Here is a 21,862-nt window from a genome sequence, read left to right as displayed (position 1 = left end):
TACCCTTGAACCTTTGGTAACCACGAATCTAAAGCCTGCAATGGCAATAAGTACATACCTATTGATAATCACCCTAAATGTAAATGGTCTGAATGCACCAATCAAAAGACACAGAGTCACTGAATGGATTAAAAAAAAGACCCATATATATGCTGCCTATAAGAGACTCATTTCAAACCAAAGAACATACACAGACTAAAAGTGAAGGGATGGAAAAAGATACTTCATGCAGCTAACAGGGAGAAAAAAGTAGGTGTTACAGTACTTGTGTGAGACAAAATAGACTTCAAAACAAAGAAAGTAACAAGAGACAAAGAAGGATATTACATAATGATAAAGGGCAGTCCAACAAGAGGATATAACCATTATAAGTATCCATGCACGAAACACAGGAGCACCTACATATGTGAAACAAATACTAACAGAATTAAAGGAGGAAATAGAATGCAGTGTATTCATTTTAGAAGACTTAAACACACCACTCACCCCAAAGGATAGATCAACCAGACAGGAAATAAGGAGGCAGAGGCAGTGAACAACATATTAGAACAGATAGACCTCATGACATCTACAGAACACTCCACCCAAAAGCAACAGGTTACACATTCTTCTCAAGTGCACATGGAACATTTCCAAGAATAGATATCAAGGCCACAAAAAGAATCTCAGTAAATTCAAAAAGACTGAAATTGTACAAACCAGATTCTCAGATCACAAAGGTATGAAACTAGAAATAAATTACACAAAGAAAATGAAAAAGCCCACAAACACATGGAGGCTTAATAACATGGTTCTAAAGAATCAATGGATCAATGATCAAATAAAAACAGAGATCAAGCAATATATGGAGACAAATGGAAACAATAATTCAACAATGCAAAATTTGTGGGATGCAGCAAAGGCCATGCTAACAGGGAAGTATACTGCAATATAGGCCTACCTCAGGAGATAACAACAATCCAAAATGAACAGTCTAAACTCACAATTAACAAAACTAGAAAAAGAACAAATGAGGCCCAAAGTCAGTAGAAGGAGGGATATAATAAAAATTGGAGCAGAAATAAATAAAATTGAGAAGAATAAAACAATAGAAAGAATCAATGAAAGCAGAAGCTGGTTCTTCAAGAAAATAAACAAAATAGATAAACCCCTAGCCAGACTTATTAAGAAAAAAAGAGACTCTACACACATAAACAGAATCAGAAATGAGAAAGGAAAAGTCACTACTGACACCACAGAAAGACAAAGATTGTGAGAGAATCCTATGAAAATTATATGCTAACAAACTGGAAAACCTAGAAGAAATGGACAACTTTCTAGAAAAATACAATCTTCCAAGGCTGACCCAGGAAGAAAACAGAAAAATCTGAACAGACCAATTACCAGCAATGAAATTGAATTGGTAATCAAAAAACTACCTAAGAACAAAACTCCTGGACCAGATGGTTTAACTGCTGAATTTTATGAAACATTTAGAGAAGACCTAATAACCATCCTCCTTAAAGTTTTCCAAAAAGTAGAAGAAGAGAGAATATTCACAAACTCATTCTATAAGGCCAGCATCACACTAATAGCAAAACCAGGGAAAGACACCACAAAAAAAGAAAATTAGAGACTAATGTCCCTGATGAACATAGATGCAAAAATACTCAACAAAATATTAGCAAACCGAATTCAAAAATACATCAAAAAGATCATCCATTATGATCAAGTAGGATTTATTCCAGGGATGCAAGGATAGTACATTTGAAAATCCATCAACATCATCCACCAGATAACAAAGAGGACAAAAATCACATGATCATCTCCATAGATGCTGAAAAAGCATTTGACAAAATTCAACATCCATTCATGATAAAAACTCTCAACAAAATGGATATAGAGGGCAAGTATCTCAACATAATAAAGGCCATATATGATAAACCCACAGCCAACATCATACTTAACAGTGAGAAGTTGAAAGCTTTTCCTTTAAGATTGGGAAGAAGACAAGGATGCCCACTCTCCCTGCTTTTATTCAACATAGTTCTGGAGGTCCTAGTCACAGCAATCAGACAACACAAAGAAATAAAAGGCATCCAGATTGGTAAGGAAAAAGCCAAACTGTCACTGTTTGCAGATGACATGATATGGTACATAAAGAACCCTAAAGAATCCACTCCAAAACTACTAGATCTAATATCTGAATTCAGCAAAGTTACAGGATACAAAATTAATACACAGAAGTCTGTTGCATTCCTATACACTAACAATAAACTAGCAGAAAGAGAAATCAGGAAAACAATTCCATTCATAATTGCATCAAAAAGAATAAAATACCTAGGAATAAACCTAACCAAGGGGGTGAAAGATCTATACCCTGAAAATTACTAGACACTCATGAGAGAAATTAAAGAAGATACCAATAAATGGAAACACATCCCGTGCTCATGGATAGGAAGAATTAATATTATCCAAGTGGCCATCGTGCCTAAAGCAATCTACAGATTCAATACAATTCCTATCAAAATACAAATAGCATTCTTCAATGAACTAGAAAAAGTCATCCTAAAATTCATATGGAACCACAAAAGACCATGAATAGCCAAAGCAATCCTGAGAAGGAAGAATAAAGCTGGGGATATTATGCTCCCCAACTTCAAGATCTACTACAATGCCACAGTAATCAAGACAATTTGGTACTGGCACAAGAACAGATCCACAGATCAATGGAACAGACTGAGAGTTCAGATATAAACCGAAGCATATATGGTCAATTAATATACGATAAAGGAGCCATGGACATACAATGGGGAAATGACAGCCTCTTCAACAGCTGGTGCTGGCAAAACTGGACAGCTACATGGAAGAGAATGAAATTGGATTATTGTCTAACCCTATACACAAAAGTAAACTCAAAATGGATCAAAGACCTGAATGTAAGTCATGAAACCATAAAACTCTTAAAAGAAAACATGGGCAAAAATATCCTGAATATAAATATGAGCAACTTTTTCTTAATGCATCTCCTATAACAAGGGAAACAAAATAAAAAATGAACAAGTGCGACTATACCATGCTAAAAAGCTTCTGCACAGCAAAGGACACCATGAGCAGCACAAAAAGGCATCCTACAGTATGGGAGAAAAATTTGTAAATGACCTATCTGACGAGGAGTTAACATCCAAAATATATAAAGAATTCACATGCCTCAACAACCAAAAAGCAAATAACCCTATTAAAAATGGGTGGAGGATATGACCAGACAATTCTCCAAAGAAGAAATTCAGATGTCAACTGGCATATGAAAATATGCTACACATTTCTAATTATCAGGGAAATGTAAATTAAAACCATAATGAGATATCATCTCACACCAGTAAGGATGGCCAGCATTGAAAAGACTAAGAACAACAAATGCTGGTGAGGATGCAGAGAAAGGGGAATCCTCCTACACTGCTGGTGGGAATGTAAGCTAGTTCAACCATTGTGGAAAGCAATATGGAGGTTCCTCAAAAAACTAAAAATAGAAATACCATTTGTCTCAGGAATTCCACTCCAAGGAATTTACCCAAAGATTACAAGTTCTCAGATTCAAAAAGACATATGCACCTCTATGTTTACTGCAGCACTATTTACAATAGCCAAGATACCGAAGCAACCTAAGTGTCCATCAGTAGTTGAATGGTTAAAGAAGATGTGATACATATACACAATGGAATACTATTCAGCCATAAAAAAGAAACAAATCCTACCATTTGCAACAATATGGATGGAGCTAGAGGGTATTATGCTCAGTGAAATAAGCCAGGCAGAGAAAGAGAAGTACCAAATGATTTCCCTCATTTGTGGAGCATAACAACGAAGCATAGTTGAAGGAGCAAAACAGCAGCAGACTCATACTCTCCAAGTAGGGACTAGAGGTTACCAAAGGAGACACATGGGGGAGGGCAGGTGGGGAGGGAGGGAGAAGGAGATTAAGGGGTATTATGATTAGTACCCATGATGTGGGGGGAACATGGGGAAGACAGTATAGCACAGAGAAGACAAGTAGTGACTCGCATCTCACTATACTGATGGACAGTGACTACAATGGGATAAGGGGGGAACTTGATAATATGGATGAATGTGGTAACCACATTGTTTTTCATGTGAAACCTTCAGAAGAGTGTATATCAATAATACATTAGTAAAAATACTTTTTATTAAAATAAAAGAACTAAAGAAAGAATTGTGACTATAACATTCTTATTACCTTTCAAAATTACAATTTATAATGTAGTCATGCTATAATGATACAGTGACTTGTACCTTATTTTGCCCTTTAAAAATGAAATTTGTAGGAAGAGGTGTAGTCCTGAGTACTTGAGGAGCTAATCCTAGTTGGTCTCCATAGAACAGCCATGGAAGATTCTGTCTCCTATAGACAATTACAATTGTGTTAATAATGGGGTGCATTTCTTAATATTAATATTCGGGAAAATAGCTACACTGAATTAGGTTGAAATGACAGTTCATCAAGTAGCATATCCTTACCAAAAAGAAACTGAATGAACAGTATGCAGTCTAGCAGTATTTTTAAAGATAAACTGAAACAGTTGACATGCATCAAGAGTGACAGAGTCATAAGAATTCATGTTCATCACACACATATTTCCGAGAGCTTGGCAAGATGTTAGATTGGCATACACCTATAAAAGAATAATGGCAGAGAAATGTAACATGGACTTTACTACTCTAAGGAAAACTTGATATAAAAATTTGCTTGGTTTTAATTTGACCTATTTTATAAATACTTTTATGGAGTATTTTTTTGCTTTTTAATACCTTTCATCTAATTTAAATAGAAAAGAACTTTTCATATGACAGATGAATAATATGTTTAATTATAAATTTTAGGCAAAAATATAAAGACAGGCAATTGAAAAAAGAACTAAAACACAACATGATATTTAAAGCAACAATTAAATAATTATAACTGAAATAATAATAATTTATATATTAGAATCTATGCATATAAGTCTAATCCATTTGGTTTAAGCAATCTGTTTTATGAACAACAAAGTAAGATCATTTATTGAGTTAGTTGTTCAAACTTCTTTTTCAGTTTTCCTTATCAGGAAAAGGCAACTCCATTTTTGTAGTTATTCAAGCCAAACATCACAGTGGTCTTTTTCTCCCTTCCCATATCCAACTCATCAGTAAATCCTGTTGGCTCACTCGTCAGAGTTTATCCAGAGACTAAACCCTTCTCTCATTTCCATGGTACCACACTCATCCACAGGTCTACTTTCATTCACTCAGATTGTAATGCTCCTAACTGGTCTCCCTGTTTCTGTCCTTGCCCCAGCAAAATCTATTCTCCATGCTAGAGTGTTCCTTTCAAAACCTGAAATTCAATCATACTTCCCCTTGCACAAAATCCTTCTATCTTCCTTACAGTGAACTCTAGGTCCCTGCCAAAGCCCTCTCTTCATCCCTGAACTCATCATTCCTCCGCTTTCCCTGCTCATTCTGCTCCATCCACTCCAGCCTCCTTCCTGTTTCTTAGTTGAACATGCCAGGGAACTCCTGTTTTGGGACCTCTGTACTTGCCCTGGTCTCCACCTAGAACACTCTTCCCTGGGATTTCACATGGCTCACTCTCACTTGCTTCAGGTCTTTGTTCATATACAACCCTAACAGGAAACATATCCTGACTACCCTGTATAAAAGAGTACCCCTTCCACTCTCTATGCTCTTTCTCCTGGTTTATATGTCTTCCTACTGCATAGCACCACCTGACATTTATTTCTAATATAATTCCATGATGGATTTTTCTATCTTTTTATGAAATATATAACCTGATTTGAGAACAGGACCTGGCACACAGTAAGTCATCAATAAACATTTAGTAAATGACAGTATGAATCAGTGTCCCCTAACACTCAATTCTAGCTGAATAAGCTTGGAGACATACAATTTGTGTACAATGAAATGTGAAATGAATAACATTTTCCTTCTTTTAATCCACTAGAAAGGGCTTATTCTTCTTATAGAACATGATGAAAGAGATATATCTACTTAGAAAACTTTCATTATCTTGGGGAAAAAAGTGGTACCATAGTTTTTTCAAAATGAAATAAAATTGTTTTCTAAAAATTCAAACTGACCAAACAAGCAGCTGCTGATGATTGCAAATACTTTGCAAACCATTCTGAAGTAAGAGACATGCCCTGTAAACAAAAAGATGAATTTTAGTTTTAGGCTCAAAAGAAGATTCCTTAAATTTACATTGTTAGGAAGAGATTAATATGCACATTGTCCAATGGAAAATAACTAGTATTTTTCTTTCAGTGTTATGAGAAAAATAAATTCAAATAAGAATATAAGAAAACAATTCTAACCAATGTCAGCTATTACAAATAGGACTTCATTACAAATTTTGTCATTTTGGCAAGAGACATAAGGAAACAAAGTATATCTGTAATCCAAAAAAATTACTATGCCCATTTCACTAATACAAAAAACAAAGAACAAGGTGGACAAAAAAAAAAAAAGAAAAACTTGATACTGATTTAGTATTGGCTGGTTAACATGCACTAATTTAGGATCACTGTATTGTGTTAAATTGGCAATTAATAAAAAATAAATATTTATGAATGATTTCTAAGCAACAGGAGATTGGGGATACCCAGAGTAACATTTATAACCTCCAAGTGGTGATTCTCACACAATGCTGGGCATCAGAATCACCTGTGGAATTTCCTAAAAAAGAAAATGCCTGGTTTCTAAATCAAATCAATCAGAATCTCTTGGAAGAGACCAAAACATGCATGCAATCTGAAAGATGCAGATACAAACCTCTGGCTAAGAACAACTGCTTTAGAGCTTATCTGCACATCTTGCTAAAAAATAAGACAGTGAAAAGCACCATTCAGAGTAGATTCTCTGGGCATAGACCAGGAAGATAAAACTAAATTACATGCAACATGGCACCAGAGGTATCAAAAAAATATAAAATTACATGAATCACTATTCTCATCTCTTCAATAAGCAAAAATTCACATTTTGTAAGAAAAAAACATTCATGCAACATATCAAAAAACTAGTAAAAATGGAAAGCAATGGCAACAGTGCTTACAAAGTCATGGAAAATGAACCCACAGACAATGCCAGTGATAGAGCTGAAGTTGAGTGATGCCCTGATAAAATAATATGCACACACTTTAACCTAGGAATTTAGAAACACCTAAATTTATCTTAAGATGATAATCTCTCCAAAAGGAAAAACATATCGGCATATAATGGTTGAGAGGAATACTATTGATAACAGAAAATCTAAATATTCAAAGAAGGTACAATTGTATAATTTCAGTGCATGAACTACAGTGTTATGTACTATTAAAAATTATTATTATGTTGGTTGAGCACAGAAACCAAGGAAGTGCAAAAAGGTTAATGGAGACATGTCAAAATAACACAGGAGCTATCTCAAAAGGAAAGTCCAAATTTGGGGCAATTTGAGCTTTGAGAAGAAGAGTGAAAATAGTCAATTATAACATATTGAATAAACAAATATTTCCTGAGTTTGCAGTTAGGCTCAAAAAAAAAAAAAAGACACAGAAAGTAAAGCAATCTACAGAAGACAGCTAGCTAATGAATGAGAGGGAATAATAGAACTGCAAAGTCATTTTGAAATGACCAATTTAATTGATTCAGGCAAATTGCATCGATGGTTTTTAACATGGATATTTTCATGGTCTCAAAAGTATAGTCTCAGACTAACTTATAGATCACAGTACCTTTAGAATGGAGAGAAGCACCAGACAGACAATCAAATTTAGCATCCTGGGTAAGTGACATTATCTGCCTTTTCTTATGATGCAATGTGCTGTATATAACACCTATATAATATTTTTTCAAAAAGATATTTCACTGAGTCTTATCATGAGAAAACCACCAGAAAAATCCACATTGTGGGACAGACTGCAAGAGTCAATGCTGTAACAGCAAAAAAAGCAAAACAGAGCAAGGGTCTAGATTAAGAGACTAAAAAGAGTAATTGCAATGTGAGCCTTGACTGGATCCTGGATTCTCCCTTTCCCCAAAAGAAGGAGTGGGGGAATAAAGGACATTATTGGAATAAGAGGGGGAATTTGGATATAAACAGAGTATCAGGCAATTCTATTATATTAATTTAAAATTTCTTGGGTGTGATGTCTGGAAAGTGCCCTTGATCTTAGGAGCTACATAATAAAGTATTTAGAAGTGAAATGTCACATGTCTACAACTTATTTTCAAATGGTTCAGAAAAAAAAATGTGCACATATGTATGTGTACATGTGTGTGCATATATATATGCATTTATATACACAGAGATAAAGCACATGTGGCAAAACATTAATAGTTGATTAACCTAAGTAAAACAGATATACATAGTGCCTTAATTTTTTAACTTTTCTGTTATTTTGAAATTTTTCAAAATAAAATTTGGGAAAAACAAATGAAACCAAGATGCTAGATCACTATTACTATCTTTGGGGAAAGTCAGTAAGAAGATACTCACCCATATATATGGAAATTCTATACTATTTGGCAAGTATATTCCTAGAGTGGGATTGGATGCCTCTCAAAAAATTAAACCAAACTAATTATGACCTAATTCTGTATTACCCAGAAAAACATCTAACCTGTAATATTCTAATGTGCTTTTCCAATTAGGAAGGTTATATGTTATTGAGTCAACACAAGTACTTTAGTCCAGCTGGCAATTACAGTCTCAACATTAACTAATAAACAAGCATATTCTGCTTTATCAGTCTATGTAATCTTTTAAGAGTTTAATTACTTTAAACCATCCCTTACAACCTGACTGACCTACAAAGGCACTGATAAAACTGAGTTCTTACACCTGCCAAGTTTGAGGACAGACAGAGTCAAGATAGCTACATAATCTTAACTTCACTTATTTACATGTTTCATATTCTGGCCACACACAACCAGTATGAACACCAGTTATAAAATGACTTAAAAGCAGGGGTTCCAAATTTGCGCTTAGGAAAGCATCAGTGTTCATGACTAGCATGTTTAAATGAAATACATTAACTAAATCAGATTAGCATTAAGAATGGAACAGCCTTTCCCGGCCCACCTTCCCTTCCAACCAGAGAAGTCTGCAATTGATCTACTGCATTCTGGAAATCTTGTTATGCCAGAAAGGAAATGCTCAAAAAATAATGGTGATATGCTAGAAAGATATACGAGCTAATGTGAAGGGGTTTCTAAGACCAAGTCTAGGACAATTTGAGTATCAAAACAATGCATATATGGGATTACAACCATTTTAATAAAATAGGAACTCACTCATTCATACAGATATTAATTAACAAATAAACAGGAAAAGTCTTATTATGAGAAAAGAGTAGGGTTCCAGGTCACAGGTCATCTTATAAATTGTTAGGTTTGTAATATTCAAAAGTGTTGAGTTCATGAAAGACCAGGAAAGACTAAGGACTTGTTTCAGATTGGAGAATGAAAAGGGCATGACTTCTCAGACTGGTGATCTGAGGCCAAATAGGAAAACGAGACGATGTTGGGGATTCTGGCAGAATTATTTTTATTTATTTTAAATTTTAAATTTTAAAAAAGGAAAACTGAAGTCCTGTAAGTTTGATAGTGGTATACAGAAGTTCACTATAATCGGAGGTAGGGGAAGAATGTCCCAGAAGACATGCATCTTGTTACAAATGAGTCAGTTTGGGGGTGATGTCAGAGCTCCCTTTATATTCTCGTTTAAACATCTATTTTACTGTTTTGCAAATATTTGGTCTTCGCTTGTGACCTCCACAATATATACTGCAGGAAAGGAATTCTTGCTTTATTCATCAAGAGCCCAGATTCTAACCTTAACATGCCTATCTTCACAGCCCTCCTAATCACTCCCACTTATCCAAGGATGACTTTAGCAACCAGATCCTAGCTTGTCCACTCTGAGCTGGGCTGGCATACCAGGTATCATCAGTGCTCATTAACTAACTCCTACTTAGTTATCTAACTTCTGTTTTCTTGTATGACCTCTTCAGTTCCAATTCATCCACTTACTTCCCATTTTATAGCCCAGACATTGTCATCTCAAGCCTCTGTTGCAAAAGCTCTAACCACAGGTTTCCAAGCTCTCATATATAAAATAAGGAACATGACCTGATACAAATAACCCTCATTTCCCCAGTGATTACCATATACAAGCATGTGCAGTATTATTATGTTATAAAATAAAATTACGGAAAATAAAACTGAAGTTTAGAAATGTTAAGTAAGTCTAAGAATAAAAAACTAAGAACTGGCAAACCCAGGATTCAAATCTCGAGTAAAATCTCAAGTTTCTGATGCTTTTAACAGTGTTGTAATGTATTTTTTATAGAATCTCTAAAAAAGTCCAGTTTTACTTGAGCAAATTTTGAGATCCACTAAAAAAGGAATGAGCTAGAAAGTAAAACAGAGAGTAACTGGACTTATACAATATAATGCTGAGTTGTTAGTGTTTCTTAGATTCTAATTTTTGTTTTAAAATTATTTACACATTTCTCATTTCAGCCCCAAATTAATTACCAAAGGAATAAATACAAAAAGATCTCAAGAACGGAACAATAAAATTGAAACATACTCACAAGTTCTCCGTAACGGGCAGCTGAAATTATACGGGGAGGAAAATTCACTGTGCTGCTGAAACATAATCCCCCGGTCTTCATAAATAAATAACAAAACAAAACAAAACCCAGTTTATGGAACGGTATTAGCAATATAATTTAAAATACATACTTTATCAATGTGATTTAGCCTTACTAAAATGTTAGGTTCTGAACATGTACAGGATCTGTTGGTATTGATGAATGTTGGTTCACAAGGGATACACCTGTCAACATAATAAAACATTTTTTAAATGTTAATGAATTATACTAAATCTTATTAAATTGAAAACTTGTTTTCCTAAATGCTGGATTAGAGAGATTCATTCAACTAAGCAATTGCTTGTAATAAAATTAAAAATATTAACACTGATTTGAATAGTTTTATACCACTCTTTGTACTATAAAGCAAGATATAAATAAAATTAAGTAATAACAGGAGAGTATTCTTTTGAAACTACATGGAATATAAAGAAAAAATAATAGTGAATAGCAAAGACAGTTAAATCATTCAATTAAAAGAGCCAACAAACTCATAAAAATGAAACCTAATCCATTTTTATAAGTAGTTATATCAAATATACTTTCCTCATTTTGTCTGCCACAAAGCAAAAAGGTAACAGATGCTGAAAAGATACCTGTGTCTCATCCCATCATCAAACCTACGGCCAAACTTTTAAAATCTATGCATCACCTTTATTTTAGGAAAATACTTATTCATATTAATGAATTACATAGAGGGATGAAGAGCATCCACCAGACTAGTGGAGACATGATGGGTTTGTATGGGTATTCATCACTTGCAAGATAGAGCAGGTAGGAGCAGGGGCTGGGGTGCAGCACAGAACTCGGACTTGTCTTGAGGAGATACTGGACGGAAAGACTTAGTAGTCAGCCCAGTAGTCAGTATTTGGATGCTACAATCCCTATCAGCCTGAGACAAGAGATGATTCAACACTAAGTGTCCCTAGAGAAAGCTGCTTAAGTATGTTCTACCTTAAACTTGAGAATTGAAAACTGTCTTTAGGGGGAAGTCATCATGTAGGTCTCTAAAAAATTAAAGAAGTTTAGATAAGGATAATATGTTTGAGCTAGAGAGTGGGAGGGGGTGTATGTGTGTGTGGTGCATGTGTACATGCATAAAGGGAGAACAGGAAATGATAGAGAACAGGGCTAAAAATCAGGATTCCTGGGTTATTATTATCATTATACTTATTAATATGCTTTTTAATATAACATTATAACACATAAAGCACAGTACCTGGCATATAGTATGCTGTAAATACAAGTTACCACATTAAAGAATATGAAGTAAGTGGTATATCCCCATTCTAAAGTCAAAGAGACTGATTTATTGAGCTAGGCAAGGTCATCAACTAAAACAAAGCCAAGATTTGAACTCTATTCAGTCTCATTCTCTGACCAGCTTCTTTATGTGTTAATATCTCCTTCTATCCTACCCTGGGTTATTACAAGGAGCACGTGATATGACAGGAAAGTACTTTAAAAAGGTACAGATTCTACATAAATATGATATTTAAAAAGTTAGTATCAGCACACTTCTTACCTGTTTCCTAAAGCATCTGCTACCGTGAAAGAGTCTTCACTTTCATCACAGAGCTTACAAGTTGCTTGAGACAACAATGTTCCATTAACATTTCTTTCCACTAAACAATTTAGAAACAGAATTAAGATATAACTCATAGTCAACACATAAGCTTTTCATACTTATTCAAAGCCATTTTTAATTATTATTCTAATTTTCAAAATACCTTATTTGCAAAAAAATGTCGTGTCAGTCACCTCCAAAATAAGGTGTAGAAAAGTGAAGCCTTGCCTAACCCCACATAAAACAATAGATAGTAATTTTCCAAATTATCATAATAAATTAATTTTTTTCCTCAAAAATTTTCTTACCTCTTACCTGTGTGTGTTCCTATTACACTGGGTATAGGGAAACAAGTCTTCATAGACAGCTGGTAAGTTTCTGTACCTTAGAGGGCTTTGGTTTGCCAAATAGGGTAGCACCTATTAAAATTTTAAATTCACATAACCTATAGCACTACAATTTCACTTATAGACACCTAACCCATTTGTACACGTATATAAGGATATTCATAGAGCATTATTTGTTAGAAAACAACCTAAATATTTAAAATAGAAAAAAGGTAGTATATCCAAGCTATGAAATACTATGAAGTGAACTAAAAAGAATGAGGTAATCTAACAGATCATACTGTTAACTGAGGAAAGTATGCCGTAGAACAAAACATGTGGTATGAGATGTTTACATAAAAATACCACTTATATTTCTTGTGGCTACAATGTATATCTGTACATTAAAAAAATGGAGAAAAAATTGTAGAAGGACACACACACACACACACACACACATCAAAATGATAATTACTTTGGGGCTGAGGAAGTAATAATTAGCATTAGGAAAAATGGTCGAAGACCCATAGTCCCAATCATGTTATCCATAATATTTTTCCCATAGTGTTTTATGGTTTTACAAGGTGGTAAAAATAATTTTAACAGAAGTGAAGATGAACAGTTTGCTCTGACTACCGTCATCAGAGTACCTCCCAGGTGGTACTCAATAAACTGTTCTTTGTAATTAGATTCAAAATTGAGAGGTTTGACTTAAAATTTTTTATTTCTGGCATCTCAAAAAATGGGAAAACCTAGTTTCATGGGACCCATGTTCCTATATGACAACGATCCGGTGAGACTGAGTTGGGGCTAGTCACTGCCCTTCTGTTAAATAAACTTTTAAAATTTATTTTAACTTTTTATCAACAAATATTTGTAAATAAATGAGCAAGTATGACAAGACTTCTACAGATATTTTCAAGGATATCTAGAGACATATAAATATATAAAGCATTCCTGAAAGAATATAGAAGAAACTTAATAGTGGTTAAATTTGAGGACTGGGAATGGGAGTGAAGGTAGGAAGGAAAGGACCCTTAGTTTTTTTTTTGTATTTTTCTATACTATTTAAAGTATAATTTTGAAGTTGAACTTGAAAAAGATAGATAGATAGATATTTTTAAACTGTAAATTTGTATGTGCTCTTATGGAACTATCTCCAAAATACACTGCAAGTAAACACTCCAAAATATTTGCATATATATGAGCTTTGAAATGATAGAGAAGAAACAAATTACTTCTGGGAAATGAAATAGGTGGGAAGCTTAGTGTTTCACTTTCCATTTTATAGCCTTATTTATTATTTGGTATTTTTAGTACTATGTACTTACTGCGTTATTTTAAAAAATTATTTATCTGTTTACCTGGGTATTTTCTTCTCACATAAGAAATGAGAAGAGCTGGGGGAAGCTGTGCAAGAAAATGGAACCTCTTTCTGCCCATTCTCCCACTCTTCCCCAACCCTTCTTGCAAATCCACAGAATTAAGCAAAAGTTCAAGGAAGCTCTAAGAAACTCACACCATGAAGAATTTTAAGTATGTAATAGTAGCCCCTAAAATGAAATGCTATTTTCACAGCTGTCACCCAACCTTAAGGGGTCACTAGGTATCAGAGCCACTAGCATTCATTTTCAGCAACTCACTAAAACCACAACTATAGTACCAGTGATTTCTGACTGTTAAAGTCATCTCAGTAATTCAGTCCACACTGACCTCTCTGCAGCATTTGAATCTATAGACGATCATCCCCCTTACCCACACTTAAGAAATTCTTTGCAAATTACTTTACCTTTTGCATGTCCTACTTTCTAAGTAGATTTTAAATAAGTCAATGGCAGGGATTTTTACTTCTTTAAAAAATTAGTTTTTGAACAGGTAATGCATAAATAAGGTATAAAAATAAAAGACAAATAAGAACTTAAAAGTGAAAATTAAGTGAAACAATATCCTAGTAGAATTAATAGGGTTCCTTTATTTATTTATTCATTTATTATTATTATTATTTTAATAGGGTTCCTTTAAATGTGTAGATTGGTATTGGGAGAGCTGACATCTTTAATCTTTCATCCAAGAATGAAGTATGTATTTGATTTGTTAAAGCCTGCTTTTGTGTGCCTCAATATTATTCTAAGGTTTCTTCAATTAATTTACTGTATACATTTCTTCTAAGTTTATGGATAGGTTTTTTTTTTTCTTTTTTTCTTTTGCTATTGTAGATAAAATCGTTTATTCCTTCATATATTCTAAAGGATTGTTACTTGGATAGAAGGCTATAATTTTTGGATATTAATTTTATATGCAGGCAGGAACCCTTATTGTTTATAATAATTTTAGTAGTTCCCTTGAGTTGTCTAAACATAGAATTAAATCACTGGAAATTAGTGATTTTTACCTTCTCCTTTTAGTTTACTCTACAATCTATTTCTTTCACTTACCTGAGTGCATGGTTTACATCCTTATCTGGGTCCTGACATTAATAGGAATGCTTATGATTTTTCCCTATTAAGCATCATGTTGGCTTCTGAGTTGAAACACATATATTTTATAATGTTATTTTAAGGATATATCCATTCAATCCTACATTATTAACAATTTGTTTTTTAAATGGGTAGGGCTTTTAATTTTCTTCCCAATGCTTGCTGCTGTCTTAAACTTCATAAAGTTTACTGCTGTCCAGAACATCCAATGATGTTTAAGACAGCAGCAAGCATTGGGAAGAAAAAACCAAGCTATTTCAGTGAATGTCCTTATCAAAAACAAACACAAATGAAGATTCATCACTACTATTTCATAAAGACTCTACTTCTTACCTAAAATATGGCCGGTGGGACAGTGGCATTTTCCTTCTGCAGTTAAACCACCAGGGCAAGAAATGCAGTTCCAGCCATCTTCAGTAACACCTTTCTAAATTAAAAAAAAATTATTTTCTCCATCTATATTAGCTTTTTCCTTCTTAACTGATTATGTAAGTTCAAAAAGCCACAACAGTATATAACTTGTAGTCAATACTCAAATAAATCATATATGCATGAGTCACATAAAAATTTCCTGGATAGCCCATTGTGCTTACATTCTAAAATAAAGTTATACATTACTAGGTACTGACTACTATTAACTCTAGGCAATAGTTCTTCATAATTTTTAGTTCAAATGAGTCCTTACTTTCAAAGTAGTACTGTCATTCAGTTTTTCCATTTACAAACATAAAACAACAAAATTCAACAGTATTTAATCAACAGATAGCCAATTAATGGTTTAGTTTAACTTGTTCTTAAGTAATTATTCTAATTTTTTAAAATTCAAATACATTAGCTTTTATAAATTAAGTTATAATTCAAAATGGATGAATTTTATGGTATATAAATTATATGCAAATAAAGTTGTTAAATTAAATTATAAGGATATTTCCTACTACTCATTAGTAGTTTGTACTAGTAAAGGTTTCTGGTAAAATATGACATCATTCCAAATTGGGATTATTATATTATATGGCTTTTCCTAAACCTGGGATAAAAATACAATAATTGTATTACATACATGGACATAATCAAAAGTAATAGAGAACAATGGTAATAGCAAAACAATGCCAAAAATTATTTTTAATTTCGGTTGAAAAGACTGGGTATATCAAGAAATGCTCCTACATTTGGCAGCATAATTATTATAAAGGGCCATTTAAAAATTATAACACTTTAGCAATGTCACTGAAAAATAAATTTGTCTTGCCATTTCATATTAGTAGCTTTTTATCATTGGTAATTCAGCTAGGGTAAATATTTCCAAAAACATAAAATAAGTATCAAGATGATCCTCAAACTTATATTAGTCATAAATTAGGACAACTGGTAACTTTATATTAAACTCCCAGATTCAATTTTTTAAAATATAGATGAGAAGAAACATTAAAAGTCAGAACTGACACACAGAGACTCCTAGTTATCCAAAATGATTGGAAAATGTGTTTCTGTTAAGAATCATTATATATAGTAGCTACTAATTTACTAATTTTCCAAAAATTATGATGAAATAAGTAACAAAACAGCAACAGACAGACATTATTTAGCTATTTAGTGTGAGGCAATTGGCATTTCATGAACTTATCACACCTTAGGTATCGTTTTGAACATGAATTGTTATGACTGTTGACATGTTATAGAAAACTGAATTGAATCTGTACATTAGGATACACACATCCCAAATTTTTTATTATGTCCATGTATGTATTAGATGTCAGCAGGCTATATACGTATACTCATCTGTTTTTATCGCTGTTACTTTATGAGAAAAGATAGACAAGCAAATTTCCACAACTTTGTGGTTTTTTTGGGTTTCAGATTTTAAAAAGTAAAGAAATACATGCCTGTTTTTTCAAAGTTTGCATAAGATTTCACTGACCTCCCAAAATTTACTCTAGCTTAATAATTTTAAAGTTTGTGGGAAAACATTGGAGTATATTAAGACATAGTTAAAAAAAAAAGACATTTAACTTACTACTTTTTACAGTAAAATTATTTTAAAGTAAATACTTCATACCATATTTTCTGGGCACTTTTTACAAATAATATCAGGTCCTCCATTATTAGAGATCATCTGAAATCCTGGTACACACACACATGAAGTTCCTAAAAAGAAAATGCCAATTTTGACCTTGGTAAATAAGAACTCCAAGATCAGGACATTTTTAATAGTTATTAAAATCTTGAAAAGCAGTACGGTAGTTAAGAACAATACTCTGGAACTAGTACTGCCTGGATTCAAATGCAGAAACATACTCCTTGGGTTCTAATCTTAATTCTGCTACTTAGCTGTGTTTCCTAGAGCAAGTTACTGAACTTCTCTGTGCCTCGCTGCCACTTTGGTAAAATGGGGGGGAAATTACCTACCCACCTCATAGGGTAAGTATGAATATTAGTTTTTATATGAAAAGCTCTTAGAAATGTGTCTGGCTGAAGGAAGTTTTGTGTTTGCTACTATTTTAGTGCAAGAATAAATTACTAAATTACTCAACTGTTACACTAATAATCTATTCATTAACTGCTATGGAAAATTTTACTTTTCTATTTTACCCAACCATACATATACATCCAAGAATTCAAATTTACTGTCAAAACAAAATCTTATTAGGAAAATTACCTTGATTCAAATAATTTGTTTTCCTCTGCTTGGACAGATAGTAACTATTATATGATTATCACTATTTAACTTGACGCATAGGCAAAACAACATTCTCTAAGGAGGCAATAAGTGGAAACAGGACCTATAGGAATTTAGGCAGAACGAGTATGATATCCGGACTCATAATTATGAAACTAATACTTAACACTCTAGAGTCTGTGAAATGCTTTCTCATTCATATTTCCTCATGTGAGAAGCCTGACCTGTCCTGTATAATTCACGCGAGGATACATCAAATTTAACATGGCAGAAGGTGATAACATGCGTGATCAAACTGAGACTGAAAACATCTTAAAGACTTTTTTTTTACTTTCAAATAAATTATTTTATGTTGAGGTGCATACATAAATAAACAAATTATAGATGGATTTTGACATGTGTATATACCCCCATAATCATAGCCCAAATCAGGATTTCATATATTTTCGCTAACTTTTTTTTAAATCTTAGATTTTAGAATACGGTAAACGTCATATTCGGAGCATTTTCAGTGAGAACTAGGAACAAAGGATAGATGTGTCAAAAAATTTTTGGTTTATCTAAAGGATGTTAAGGTCAATTAGTAACTTTCAACAATAAAATGCCTAAGTTCTAAGGAAATATATTATTCCACGATGTATAATGGAAATGCACAGGTGGAGACTGAAAGCAGAGACAGGAGTTCTTCCCCACCACCCCAGTTTAGGTGACAAAACATTACAAACTCATCTGGGCTTCAACTTCCTTATCGGTAAAATGAGAAGACTGGACCAGATCATGGTTAAGGTCCCTTCCAGCTCTACATTTCTAGGATTTGGGGCTATCGAAGTTTATAAAAGCACCAATATGCATTCCCTTCCCAACCTGTCCTGTCATCTGCTCCTCTGCACTTCAGCTTACTTCTCTGTATTTTTTTCACATTAAGTGGGCGACTTTCCAGGTGCCTGCCTAAAGACCCCTCGGATGAGGAGTCCCCGGGGAACTAGCGCTCAGAAATTATGGCAATGGATCACCGAGTAGCAGATCTCGGGGTTCTCCAACCTCATTTGTGTGCAACCTACAATCCCCCAAGGAAACCCTTGGCGATTAATTTTCCTGAAACTTTCTTCCCGCAGACGAATAGGTGTTTCAGCGACGCCAGGGACTTGGGGCAGCACCAAGGCCAGAATGTTACTTTGGCCAAGGCCCACCCGGAACCTTCTCACCTAGGGAGTCCCGCCTCTGGTTGGCTCCACAAGGAACACAGGAGAGCGCGGAGATATCGAAGTACTGGTTGTGGCCGCACGTCTCCGGCTGCCGGAAGGGGAAGGAGAAGGTCTGGGCCTGTGAGACTCTTGGGAGGTCTAACAGGAGGAATGCAATCACAGCCGCGGCCGGAGAGATGGACCACGCCGCCATTGCCAGCCTAGTTCCACCGCGGCCCGTCACCATGGTGCAGTCGCCTGAGGCAGGGCCGTCTCCGTCACCCCATCAGCCTCTGCAGCAGCTCCGCAGAGCCGATTGGACAACTCCGGCCAGGTTCCGGAAGTGTCTGCACACGCTGCCTGGTTGCTAGGTTGCCAAAGTCGCGGCAGGCTTGCTAGCCCGAGAAAGGATGACTTAGAAACTGGCTAACCATAGAGCCTGGCGGAAGCGACCGGCAGTTTAAAACGATTGTTTCAAAGTTGGGGACGCGACCCGTTAGCGAAAAGTGAAATCAATTTAGGAGGTCCGGAAATGGAATACACAGCAAAGAAAATATCACACAAGAATATTGTTTCATTAATTTCATTAAACTGTTAGATGATGTTTACATCAGAGTTAATCCAGACTAGGCCATTTTCGTGTTAAAGGAGACATTCCAACAATGTATGTGTCAAAAAAAAAAAACAAAAGAAAAACAGTTATGACATATGCTCAAGCACATAAACGCACTTAAAAAGGTTTTCCTGCCAGACCTTTCTCTGTGTTTCTACTTTTTAAGTATAGGAAATCATGTATATACAATGAAATCATTTTTACCACATTGTGAATAAAAACGGAACCTAACTAAGTCAAATTTACACATACATGAGCATTGTTTTTCGAAGTAAGCAGCCTTGGAGACTGTTAGTCCAAAATATTTTAGAATACCTTCAAAGCCAATTATAGGTCATAAGGAAAATTTCTTAATATTTAAATCTCACTTCTATTTTTGTTGTATTTTGTTCTCCTCCCCAACTCCCTCATCACCAATAAAATCGCCTGGCATATTTCTTAACCACCTTATTCATCACTACTAGTAGCTTGGAACAACTTTCGGTTTTCTCAAAAAACAGATTTCTAATGGAAATGATTTGCCACTAAAGGAAAACACACAAACACATATAATCTCAATGCATGTGGAAAATAACATCTAAGTAAGTTAGGTAACTTAAACCACCAGCACTCAGTCACGAATATCTATGACACAGGAGGGCTACGTTCTGAAAACCTTTCCTTAAAAGAGGATTTCTAAAGAATGTTTTTGACTAATTACCATGTTGTTGGAGTGTCTAGTTTGAAGTGGAAATCACTTATCTGAGTAAGATTTTTTTTAAACCATGGGACTATATAAATGTTAATGGGGATCCAGAAAGGATATGGTCAGAACAGTTGAGATTAATCTGCAAAAGCTTCTTTCTATGGGTAAACTTTAACTCTAGTCTTCCCTAATGAAGTGTATACTGATTTATTTTCTGTAGAAGGGATTAGGGCAATAATATTTACTAATTGCCTAGTATATAATTAAAGCAATAAAAGAAATTCCATTCATATGCACTGTGCTAGGCAATTGACAACATTAACCTTAACTCTTCATAATAATCCTTTGAGGAAATACTATACCTTTTTTGTATCCTTTTACAAAAAAGGAAACTGAGAATAAAAAATTTACATTTTAGGTAATGGTGGAACTGGAATTTATCTCCATCTGGTCAACTCTAAAACCTGTTAACTTTTCAATCATATTAAGTGTCTTCTTTGTGGAATAGATACAGAAAAATTTTGTCATGTTCTACATGTAGGACAAACCTATTGTTTTTAGTTAACAAGATGGTACAGCCATTGTATTACCACAGTGAAACTATGATTGTCTATGAGCTTTGGGCACTGCAAGTAACAAAACTGCCCCCAAAGATCTAGAGAGTTTATTTGTAGCAGGAGGATTCAAAATAGAGGCAGTTACATGTGAGGTAACTGTAGATACTATGGGTTCATCTGTATAAACTGCTTACAAGATAGCAGAAAGAATGTTAGCTAAAACTTTTAAGCATAAATTTGGACTGTACTATTAGTAATTTTTGCTGGAAGTAATAGAAGGTCAGGTAATTTAAGCTGGTTCACAATTGCTTAAACAAAAAAGTATGTGAGAGGTCTGGAGGTAGGTAGCTGCTGGTATTCATTCAATTATGTCAGAGAGCCATCTCTGCAGTTCTCTTCACTTTTCCCTCTTAGCTGCAGTGTGATTGTCTAACACCAGATATCAACAGTCATATTAAAGACAGGAAAAAGGAAAGACACTGAACTAGAGATGTTTCCTCTGTCTCTTTAATCAGGAAAACAAGTGCTTTCTCTGTATTGTGCTAAAATTCTTACATGCATCATTTCAACCTTTTTAACAACCTTATGAATAGGTAGTACATTTCCCCACTTACCAGGCTTAAAGACGTGCCCACTATCACCCAGATAAAATGTAAAGGTTATGCATAGAAGTGGCAGGAGATAAGGTGGAAAAGTAGGAAGGAATAAAAATAAAGGCTTTTGAATATCTACATTTGCCTACCATGGTTTCAAGCATGTTATAACTTTAAGCTAGGGAATAACATGATCAGATTTGCATTTTAGGAAATATCCTGAAAAAGACAAATCCTGAAAAAGAAACCTCTAGAGGCAAAGATCACTTAGGAGGCTAAAGCAGAAATCTAGAGTCTAAATTAGGGTAATAGAAGAGGGGAGAGGCAGGAGAAGATGAATGAAAGAGCTGTTTAGTGGGAAGAATCATGAGAAGGTTATGACTTGGACAAAGGAAGTAAATAAAGAGAAACAGGGATTGCTTCCAGTTTCTGTTCCGGGTGGCTGGGTGGATTGTTACATTAAAGGGAGATAGGAAGTACCTGGAAGCAGATTAA

At 34.4% G+C, this 21,862-nt stretch overlaps 1 protein-coding gene across 8 annotated transcripts in view; it reads right to left on the bottom strand.

Moving 5' to 3' along the window:
• Positions 1-19,224, bottom strand: part of TMEM67 (transmembrane protein 67) — a 56,328-nt gene extending 37,104 nt beyond the window's left edge. For 4 of the 8 annotated variants that reach the window (XM_073229832.1, XM_073229831.1, XM_073229834.1 and 1 more), the window contains exons 1-9: positions 18,941-19,224; positions 17,115-17,203; positions 15,392-15,485; positions 12,214-12,313; positions 10,804-10,873; positions 10,629-10,703; positions 6,132-6,194; positions 4,516-4,670; positions 4,291-4,399 (exon numbers count right to left, since the gene is read on the bottom strand). In XM_073229832.1, coding sequence (XP_073085933.1) covers positions 4,291-4,399; positions 4,516-4,670; positions 6,132-6,194; positions 10,629-10,703; positions 10,804-10,873; positions 12,214-12,313; positions 15,392-15,485; positions 17,115-17,203; positions 18,941-19,166 — 981 coding nt within the window. In that variant the 5' untranslated portion in view covers positions 19,167-19,224. Of the gene's footprint in view, positions 1-4,290; positions 4,400-4,515; positions 4,671-6,131; positions 6,195-10,628; positions 10,704-10,779; positions 10,874-12,213; positions 12,314-15,391; positions 15,486-17,114; positions 17,204-18,940 lie in introns of all 8 variants that reach the window. The other 4 variants (XR_012128316.1, XM_073229830.1, XM_073229828.1 and 1 more) reach the window with 2 other exon arrangements.
• Positions 19,225-21,862: the final 2,638 nt, after the last annotated feature.

The sequence above is a fragment of the Manis javanica genome, chromosome 2, assembly GCF_040802235.1.
Source record: "Manis javanica isolate MJ-LG chromosome 2, MJ_LKY, whole genome shotgun sequence".
Lineage (NCBI taxonomy): Eukaryota > Metazoa > Chordata > Mammalia > Pholidota > Manidae > Manis > Manis javanica.
Note: the sequence above shows the minus strand (reverse complement) of the source record. Positions and strands in the feature narration are given on the sequence as shown.